At 31.9% G+C, this 9,635-nt stretch overlaps 1 protein-coding gene across 9 annotated transcripts; it reads right to left on the bottom strand.

Annotated features, from left to right (window-relative positions):
- Positions 1-1,598: 1,598 nt before the first annotated feature.
- On the bottom strand, positions 1,599-7,396 carry LOC139824524 (lysosomal aspartic protease-like). Of its 9 annotated transcripts, none has more exons than XM_071797045.1 (12): positions 7,032-7,375; positions 6,498-6,748; positions 6,337-6,431; positions 5,599-5,846; positions 4,349-4,443; positions 3,592-3,818; positions 2,964-3,097; positions 2,633-2,832; positions 2,387-2,509; positions 2,171-2,303; positions 1,941-2,039; positions 1,599-1,865 (listed from the first exon to the last, which is right to left on the bottom strand). In XM_071797045.1, the coding sequence occupies exons 4-12, from the start codon at positions 5,617-5,619 to the stop codon at positions 1,719-1,721; spliced, it is 1,179 nt and encodes a 392-aa protein (XP_071653146.1). In that variant the 5' UTR covers positions 5,620-5,846; positions 6,337-6,431; positions 6,498-6,748; positions 7,032-7,375; the 3' UTR covers positions 1,599-1,718. The 9 variants fall into 9 exon arrangements, with proteins under 9 accessions (XP_071653146.1, XP_071653152.1, XP_071653147.1 ...); XM_071797051.1 differs by having other exon boundaries at positions 5,599-5,646; XM_071797046.1 differs by having other exon boundaries at positions 6,498-6,565.
- Positions 7,397-9,635: the final 2,239 nt, after the last annotated feature.

Below are 9,635 nucleotides of genomic sequence, written 5' to 3'. Positions count from 1 at the left end.
GTAGGACTTGAAACTTTTCTTTTACAGATCTCCTGAAAAGTATAATAAATTGTGCCATAAATTGCATAACGCAAGATGTTTAGCTACTATTATTTATATAGTCTGATATTTTCTCTTAATATTGTGGAGACATTGGCTTGTAATTATATAAAATTTTTGCAAACGTGTATTGCCAGAAAATATTATCGTTGTTACACATCATGTATCAAAATTACTCGATAATTTCTTTTTGTGTATCATATTTTATTTAACACTAGCAGTAGTTAATACAATATGCAAGTTTCTAAAAATAAAATTTTTAAAATATAAGTTTATAATATTAACGATAGTGATATACCTAAATCAGTTTTGCAATATTATAACAATTTATTGATTAGAATATATATGACATGATAATTTTCGTATCGACAATTTGTTATCTATGTGTTGAAAATTTTGGATATTTCCTATTAATAAGCAAAAAATTTATGCGTATATACATTTGTGTAAGCATAAGAACTGTAAAAAGTTATATATTGATTACAAATGCGGTATGTCATACTCTTATACATATAAGCAGAATGTTATATGATATCTTGTACTCGTATGTAAGCAAAAAATTTATAAGATTAAACGAGATAATATTTTTCGGGATACTACATTAAGATGAGATTGAAAGGGCGATATATGAAATCAATATTCAGTGTAAAAATTATATACTTCATTTTAATAGACTTATATATAAGTTGTATTCACAATATCTAACAATTCGATAGTTGCCGAAAGAACAAGATGTACCAAATCGTTGGCAGAATAAATATCGCATATCTTTCTTCTAATTCTCACATACGTATTAATTTAAAAATATAATATCATATACTAGGTGCGCAACTAAGTTTCCGGGTTTCACACATAGATGGCACCAATAACACATGTACTCGATTTAAATGTTTGAAGTTGTTGAAGTTATAGCTTGGACATCTGTTAACAATAACCAGTCGTTATACCAATAATATCGCAACGACAAAAATATTTTTTCTAACAATGGAGATGTCGAATTTTGTGCCAAATAAACAGCATTTGCGGGAAGCTTTGCTTTTCTGTGTTACTTGAAAAAAAAAATGCAGCTGAAGCACGTCGTTTGCTTGAGGAGGCCTACGGCGAACATGCACCATCGAAAACTACCTGTGAAGATTGGTTTAAACGCTTCAGAAGTGGCGATTTCGACACTGAGGACAAGGAGCGCTCCGGAAGACCAAAAACAATTGAGGACGCCGATCTGCAAGCGTTATTGGATGAAGATGATACGCAAACACAAAATCAACTTGCGGAGGCATTAAACATGACTCACCAAGGTATTTCCAAACGTTTACTATTGCCAATAGTCCGCAAGTTGACTGAGAGACAGATGGAAAATTTCCGAAATGTGCTTTTGAGGCAAAAGAAAGAGTTTTCTTCATCGAATTGTTACTGGCGATGAGAAGATGGATATATTTAGAGAATACAAATAAAAAATCACATCGACGCCGACAATCGTTTTGGAAAGAAGACATGTCTGCGTTTGTGGGACAGAAAGGAATCGGTGTACTATGAGGCTGAAAGGGCGAAATATAGTCCAAATAAAATTACAAGGAACATATGTCAGTCAATATTCTACAAAAACTACGACTTATTTGTTTAGTAATGTTATTTAGATTTCCTAATATTTAATGATAACTTCATGAGAAGGCAATCAAGATTTAATTTTTTGCAATGGCAAATCCCACTCGGTCGTTTTCCATGTCAAATACGGTGTAGTACCGACCAATAAATACATCGCCCAAAATCCATTCTATACCATCAAACGGAGGTTCAGCTTGAAAGCCGGGAATGCATTTATCACCGAGCTATGAGACATTAAATATGGCATGATATTTCTATTCTAAAAACAATTTAAACCTTTATATAATAATATTCTTTACCTTCAAGATATAATCTTGACCAGTGAGTCGAAACGTCTTACCACCTATGACGAAATTGATATCGGGCAAATTAGAAATATAATCATCGTCACAGTTCACCTTTAAACGAAGGTCAATGTTAGTAATCCATATTAATAATCCGTAACTTATCAAACATTTATTAATTTACTTCAATAATTTATTTAAGATAATTGTGCAAGCTGCCATTGCAGAAAGAGATAATCAATTACCGTATCATTAACAACACCGATTTCTCTGTAAATAACTTCGATAGCCAGCGGTGGTCCAGCTATATGCGGATAGCCCGTGTCGACGATAGCTTGACAGCCTTCCGAGCAAGAGGTGTAATTTTTTATTTGAAACCTACAGTGGGATAGCATTACCAATTAGATGACATATAATCCGTAGTTGACATACGTATAATTTAGAAAAAAAAAACTACATACTTATCCATGGTAATTTGCCAGTATTTTTTTTGAGTAACATTAAAATACGTAAACTCGCCCTCGTAATGGGAAGAATCGGTGCCACCCAATATCAGTTCACTGCTGATCACGTCCGTTAGATTTCTGTATAGGTTGTATATTTTTTACATTGTTTATACATTTGCATTTTATATTGCATGGAAAGACAAAGTATGTAATTAAAAAAAAAGTATTAAACACAAGTGAGGCATACGGAAAGATACATACCGATTTAGATAGAAGCTAAAAATTGGTCGGGACACCACGTGTTGATCAATCATGTTTTGGAAGACAGAATTCTGTTTAAAGGCAGATAAGGCGCGATAACCCATCCCCAGAATGCCGTCGCATTTTGCCCAGGGCAAAAAACCTTCCGAGAAATTGAGCACTTCTCCGAATATCTGTGATGTAACCCCAAGGTCACCAATCTACGAAACGTTGATATTATTAATATCAATTTTTTCGGACAATAATAGCAACATGTGCTTTTTACAAAATTTTCATGGATTATATGACTGTGATTAGAATTAAATATATCATTTATTTGACGATGACTTACCGTTACGTTATCATTAGATAAGTTCCCGTATAGTTTAACACCTTTCCAAATTCCATTGTGGTAAGAAACATTAAACGTAACTCCTTCTGGCACGTATGTGGTGGACTGTGTATTATCATATTTATTATGTTTCCCTGCAAAAAGAAGTAAATAAAATTAAATCAGTTAATATTGAAAAATCTAGAAATATAAATTTCTTTATATTAATCTAAATATATAACTAACAGTAGTTAAATCATCAAATATATTTATGTTTATATTTTTTGCTTCAACATGCGAGCTGTTTTGTATAAAAAATTATTTGTATCTTTAAAGTAAGTGTGATAAATAATGTAAATAAGAGAGTATGTAAGTATGGAACTTAGCTACATAATATTACCTTGCCACTGATTCGAATCTTTGAAACGGTTGCTTTAAAGATTTTATAACTTTACTTGAAATGTAAATGGAATAGATACAATTCTACAGCATTATTCTTATCTTATATTTTTATTTGATAACAATCATTAAACGCGAGAAAAAAGTTATTAAGATTATTTTAATTCTTGAAACATTAATTTTTTTAATACAAATGTACATATAGGAATAATAGAATGTCGGGGAGATAGCGATGTTATGATATACTTACAGCAAGCAGGTTGGCTGACGTTGCAGTTTTTGGATGGTACCCAGAGATCTGAGGAACCAGTGTCGAAAAGTATTTTAAATGTCTGCGGTGGAGTTCCAATTTCAATAACACCATAGTATTGAAGATTTAGGTAATTAATTAGAGGTACGGTTGCCGTACCCGAACGGAGTCGTATCATAGTTTCCGTCGAAAATTTTTCAACAGAGTATGTCTTGTGTAACGGAATTCTTGAAGCAACATAAAAAAAAATTCCGTTATATTATATGCGTATATGTATCGTATAAACGCGAATGTTTGTATATATACCGTACAACATAAATACGAATTTCAAACAAGTTATTTGATCATTTTCAAGCAATTCTTATTTAAAAACTATTAAAGCCTCAATGCCATTTTGGCATTGAGAAATAAATGCTACCTGCATATATTTACGCATTAGAATGTAGTTAGATATTTTAAGTGAGATTGGTGTCATCATGAAAAGAGGATATCACACGACGCTAATCTCACTTAAAATAAGGATTTTCGAAGGAATCCTTAAAACATCTCTTGTAATTAGTTTGCTCACTTTATTCCGACTTTCAAAATGCGTTTTTCTTACAGATTTGATACAATTATGGTATTTGAAATTGATTTGATAATTATTTATCGCAAATTCTGCGGCGATTCCAAGTAGTTGAAAGCGCGATCCCTGTACGGTATTATAATTCATCGTGTCGATATAAATGTGGATCGTTCGTATATAACATGTACTCACCTATGCAACTTCGCGTTGATTGACGCGAAGTTGATTACCGTGATTACCGTCATCGTCACAAAGAGCCGATACATGTTTCCTGAATTTCTCGGCGACTGAAATTACAAATATAACTGCGAGTCAATCCACAACTGGTACGTACAGACAAAGAACAGACAGTCAAATTGCTAATCGTTCCCTTATATACAAATGTGCGTATACATGTTTCTGTGGTTATAAGAAGGTGAGCAGGAGGGCAGAAAAACAAGCGAAGCGTCTGAAAGCTTTGTGTTCGAACGATATTAGAAATCGCTTCGAGATCTCGGATGGAGAAAAAGAATTGACCAATCATATTTAAGCAATTCGACAATTGGCCAATGCGATTGGTTAATTTTTGGAGCAATTTCTAGCATCGTGGACACAAGGATTAAAAGCTTTAAAGTTTATACAAATTCTCTGAGAACCTAAGAGCTCTTTCCATTAATCCAATCGACTCTAAAAATTGCGTTTTGCATATACGTAAATATTTCATTAGCACAATTCAATGTATTAAAAAAAGTTTAATGATTAATGAGATGAAATTGATCTTTGAAAGTATGTATTGTTTGCGTCGGTATAACAGACTTATATATAAGCAATGATATATTCACATTCCAGATTTAGCTTGAATGCTAATATACTAAATCGTGGCGAACTGTATCAATTGCATTTTAGTATTAAGTAGGTACTGTATCGTAACAAAACATCCCTAAATCATCAAATGTATTTATGTTTATATTTGTTGCCTTAAGACGTGAGCTGATTTGTGTCGAAAATTATTTGTATTTTTAAAGTAAATGTGATAAATCATATAAATAAGAGAGTTTATAATTGTGGAACTTAGCTATATAGGCTGCGTTCGGGGAGCGCGCTATTAGCGCTATTGCATTATCTATCTTTATCGCTCATCAAGTGTAGAACAAGGATAGAACAAGCAAATAGCGCTAATAGCGCGCTCCCCGAACGCAGCCATAATATTAATTTACCTTTCTACTGACTTTAACCTTTGAAACTGTTGCTTTAAAGTTTTTATGACTTTACTTAAAATGTAAATGGAAAAGACACAATTTTACAGTATTATTCTTATCTTATATTTTTACTTGATATCAATCATTAAAAGAGAAAAAATAATTAAGATTATTTTAACACTTAAAACAATAATGTTTTTTTTTAAACAAATGTACATATAAAAATAATAAAATATCGGAGAGGTAGCGATAATACACACTTACAGCAATTAGGTTGGCTAACATTGCAGTTTTTGGATGGTACCCAGAGTTCTGTGGAACCAGTGTCAAAAAGTACTTCTGTCAAAAGTAAACTTCTGCGGTGGAGTTCCAATTTTGATATTACCATAGTAATGTACATTGTCATAATAAATCAGAGATACAGTAGTCAAACGAAGCTGTATCATATTAATGTCCGTCGAAGATTTTTCAACGGAGTATGTTTTGTATTCGTAACAGAATTCTTGAAGAAACTTAAAAAAGTCCATTATATTATACGCATATAAATGCGAATGTCATTCAAAATATCATTAAAAATAAATATAAATTTGGAATAAAAATAATTGACTATTTTCAAGCACTTTTTATTTAAAAACTATTAAAGCCCCAACATTTTGATATTAAGAAACAAGTGCTACCTACATTTATATATTTACGCATTAGAATGTAGTTAGAGGTATTTTAAATGCGAATTCCTCTTTTCATGACGCTAATCTCATTTAAGATAAGATCTTCGAAGGAATCCTATTATAATTAGTCTGCTCGCTTTATTCGACTTTCTCAAAATGCTTTTTTCTTTATACATATTTGGTACAATTATCGTATTTGAAAATGATTTGGTGCAATTGTCATATTTATTAAAGTATTTATCGCGAATTCTGCGGCGATTCCAAGAAGTTGGATGTCTATATGGTATTTATCGTATCGATATGAATGGAGCGTTTGTACATTATATATACTCACTTATGCAACTCCGCGTTGACTAACGCGAAGTCAATTACTACGATTGCCACAAACTGCAGCTGATACATGTTTCTTGAATTTCTCGACGACTAAAGCTACAAAAATGAAGAAGGTTTTAGGGGCGTTATAAATTCGAATCAGTCCACAATTTTGGTACTCACTACGGACAAAGAATGTAGTCAAATTTAGCGTTCCCGTCGCTGTTCATATACAGATGCGCGTGTACGTTCTTTGCGTTTAATATAATAACAAAGAGAAGGACGGCGATAAAGCGAAGAGTTTTAACAAAGAGTTTGAAAAATTCTAACGCTTCTCACAGCCCAATAGCACTTTTCAGTAATTTAATTTGGATACACTTGCGCTACTATAGTCTTTATATTGGAATTAATAGTTACTTGATCTAATCCCAGATCTAAGAATCAGATGGTCAAAAACAGTATAAAAAAGAAACAAAAAGTAAACGATAAAATCTCAAAAATGTTAACTTGAAATTAGAAAATTAATTTTCATAGGATTTACTTGAAGCCTTTCTTTTACAGATTAATTCTTGCAAAAATATAATCAAATGCTGCGTAAAATTGCATAACATATAAGATATTTAATTTAATTAAATTGCATACAAACATGTAACATCACGTACATGTAATGTTATACAATACGTGCCAATAATTTCCGAAAATATAGTTTTGTCCTACCGGTCTTAATCTATTTGTCATCGGGCAAATCTGAGCTTAGAAAACTTCCAACATTTGAAAAATAAACGTTCTGCTGAACGTGGCCATTGAAAGAACATTTATACGTGTGTTCCGTTTTGGAGAACTTCCTGAACTGGTGCACATTCGTGCAATAAGTTAACATGAAACAAAATTTATAATCGTCTCACTTTAATCTTTGTTATGCACACGTCTTCGAAGTTACGTATTATGCACAGGGGGTATGTCATACCCCCAGTCACTTAAAATAACGTTTATTACAGACGTACAATTCGTTATTTTGACTCAAACAAAATTTCTGGCTGGTATATGCATAAAGCTTCTAGAACATTCTCACGCATGTTTCAAAGACATCATAAACACGTTCAAAAGACGTGAAAAGTAGGAATTTTAAATGTCTTTATCTAAAATGTCTTTATCATTAAAACAAAACGTTTCTATAATAGTTTTTTAAACGTTATTTTATCGGGAAAGAAACCTTCTATTGAACGTTTTTCGAGTGGACATTTTTACTCATGAGAAACATTTCTAGAAATCGGTTATACAACATTTTGGAAAAAGACTCATAAAACATTTCTGAAACGTGTATGTGCTACTTGGGTTACATCGACGAATATACTTTTTTATTAAAATCTTAATTAAGTTGAAATCAGGGTAGAAAAGTGTTATTATATCTAAAAGAAACTGTTTATCGTTACCGTTACTCAAAATTTATTTGGCTACATAACTGAAAAACCAACTTTTAGCAACATCAATACAAGTTTTTTATACATTAGTTATTATTTATAATTTTACTGTTTGTCAGGAAATGTGGAAATCTTGCAAATAAATTGAAATGTATAAAGTAAAGTTGAGTAATGTTAAAAAGTAATTTTCTAAATTTTTATTCTTACGTAATAATCAAGCGCGTAACTATGTTATCGTTAACATTATGAGAGAAACTTAACATTAATATTTTGTTACTGAAAAGTAATAACTGTACCCACAACAGCATTCAAAAGTAATATGCGTTAAGGCCATTGCACGTAACAATATTTTAGTTGTAATCGAAGGCCGTAAGAAAATAGACCAATCGCAGTCGATTATTCTTCTCGTGCTTGAAGAATAATCGAGTGTAATTGGTCTATTTTCTTACGGCCTTACGATTAAAACTAAAACTTTGTTACGTGCAATGGCCTTTACTTCTCCTTTTCGGTTAAAATACATTAAAAGATAATATTTTTATCAGTTGTTTTTATCTTTAATAATTATAAGATTTAATTTTATTACGCAGAAATTTGTTAAATTCAAGGATGCAACTGTAATTATTTTTATACACTTATATGTACCAATCATACTTTATTGTTTCAAGAGATGCTTGATTTGCTAATAAGTTTATCTATATTCTTATCACCGAATTATTAAATGACATTTTTTTGATACGAATGATCATCCAAATATAGTTATTGGCTAATTGTAAGCCACCTTGGGGTGACCACGTGACGTCATTTGATTGGTCGCCTCTTGCCGATTTTGCCGGCTTCTCTCTACGAATCAGCTACCCCTAAAATGGCGCGTTCTGATTGGCTGCCAGGGGAGAGCCCCTACACTGATAAAAATAGGGGAGAGTTGCCGAATGCATACCAGTTTCCTAAATCATACCTCATCAATATTTCATTATTATTACTTAATATAAGCAATATTTAGTAATAAGAAAATGGAATAAATGAAAAATGAGTAATATCAGAAAAAAGTCTGAGAGAAGCCATCCCGGCCTTTTTCGTAGGACCGTCGAAAGTTCTTGTACACTATCGCCAGTACATCTATTTTCGAAATTGGTACTATGTAGCCACGTTTATTTTGCGATAAAACATCATTTTAGTGCGCGCCCGTGCTACATCTGCAAATGTAGTAGTGTTATATGTATAACAATTTAATTTTATTTAATCTGGTACTAGTATCGAGGAAAAGGTATAAGCAATATTTTTAAAGGCAAACCTGTTTGTATCGAATGTCATTGCGATTAAATGCATTTTGAACTTTGCATTTTCTTAATTATAAATTAAATATTAGTTCTTATCTTAGGTTTTAACTAACAACCTCTCGAAACAGGTCTAACTTCTAAAGTTTTTAAGCAAAGTTTTAAAAAATTCACTAAACACGTGTCATATAATTTTCGTCTTATTATAATGTCTGTGAAATTGGCATATCATTTTTCAGCAGATTAAAAATAAAAGAAAGTTCTTGTCGCATGCAGTCGAGTTCTATAGTTCCTGATGCTTTTTAGTAATAGTTCTGGTAATTTTACCCAAAAAACAGTCGATCGAAAAAATGATCTGCTAACTTCCTGTAGCAGATCATTTTCTAGCAGATCAAAAATAAAAGAGAGTTCTTTTCGCAGTCAAGTTCTATAGTTCCTGATACTATTTAACGATAGTTCTGATGATTTTGCCAAAAAAGTCTATTGAAAAAATGTTCTGCTAGTTTTCCGTATAGCATAGAGTGAGATGCTGACGAAATCTCGGAGTTTTGGTTTATATAAAACATTTTTCGAATAGTTCTGAACATACTGAAGCATTTCCTAGAGAGTTCTCGACACTAGCAATA

The sequence above is a fragment of the Temnothorax longispinosus genome, unplaced genomic scaffold (genome assembly GCF_030848805.1).
Source record: "Temnothorax longispinosus isolate EJ_2023e unplaced genomic scaffold, Tlon_JGU_v1 HiC_scaffold_416, whole genome shotgun sequence".
Classification (NCBI taxonomy): domain Eukaryota; kingdom Metazoa; phylum Arthropoda; class Insecta; order Hymenoptera; family Formicidae; genus Temnothorax; species Temnothorax longispinosus.
The sequence above is the reverse complement of the archived record's forward strand: the minus strand, read 5'-3'. Positions and strand labels throughout refer to the sequence as shown.

Bases quoted from the DNA above. Each gene is read 5' to 3' on its own strand.
- LOC139824524 (XM_071797053.1), bottom strand. From the start codon at position 7,052: ATGACAAATAGATTAAGACCG. The intron at 4,444-7,031 runs GTAGGACAAAAC...TTGTAATTTCAG, and splicing joins TGACAAATAGATTAAGACCG to TCGCCGAGAAATTCAGGAAA. The intron at 2,510-2,632 runs GTATGTATCTTT...CAACCTATACAG, and splicing joins TTTAGCTTCTATCTAAATCG to AAATCTAACGGACGTGATCA.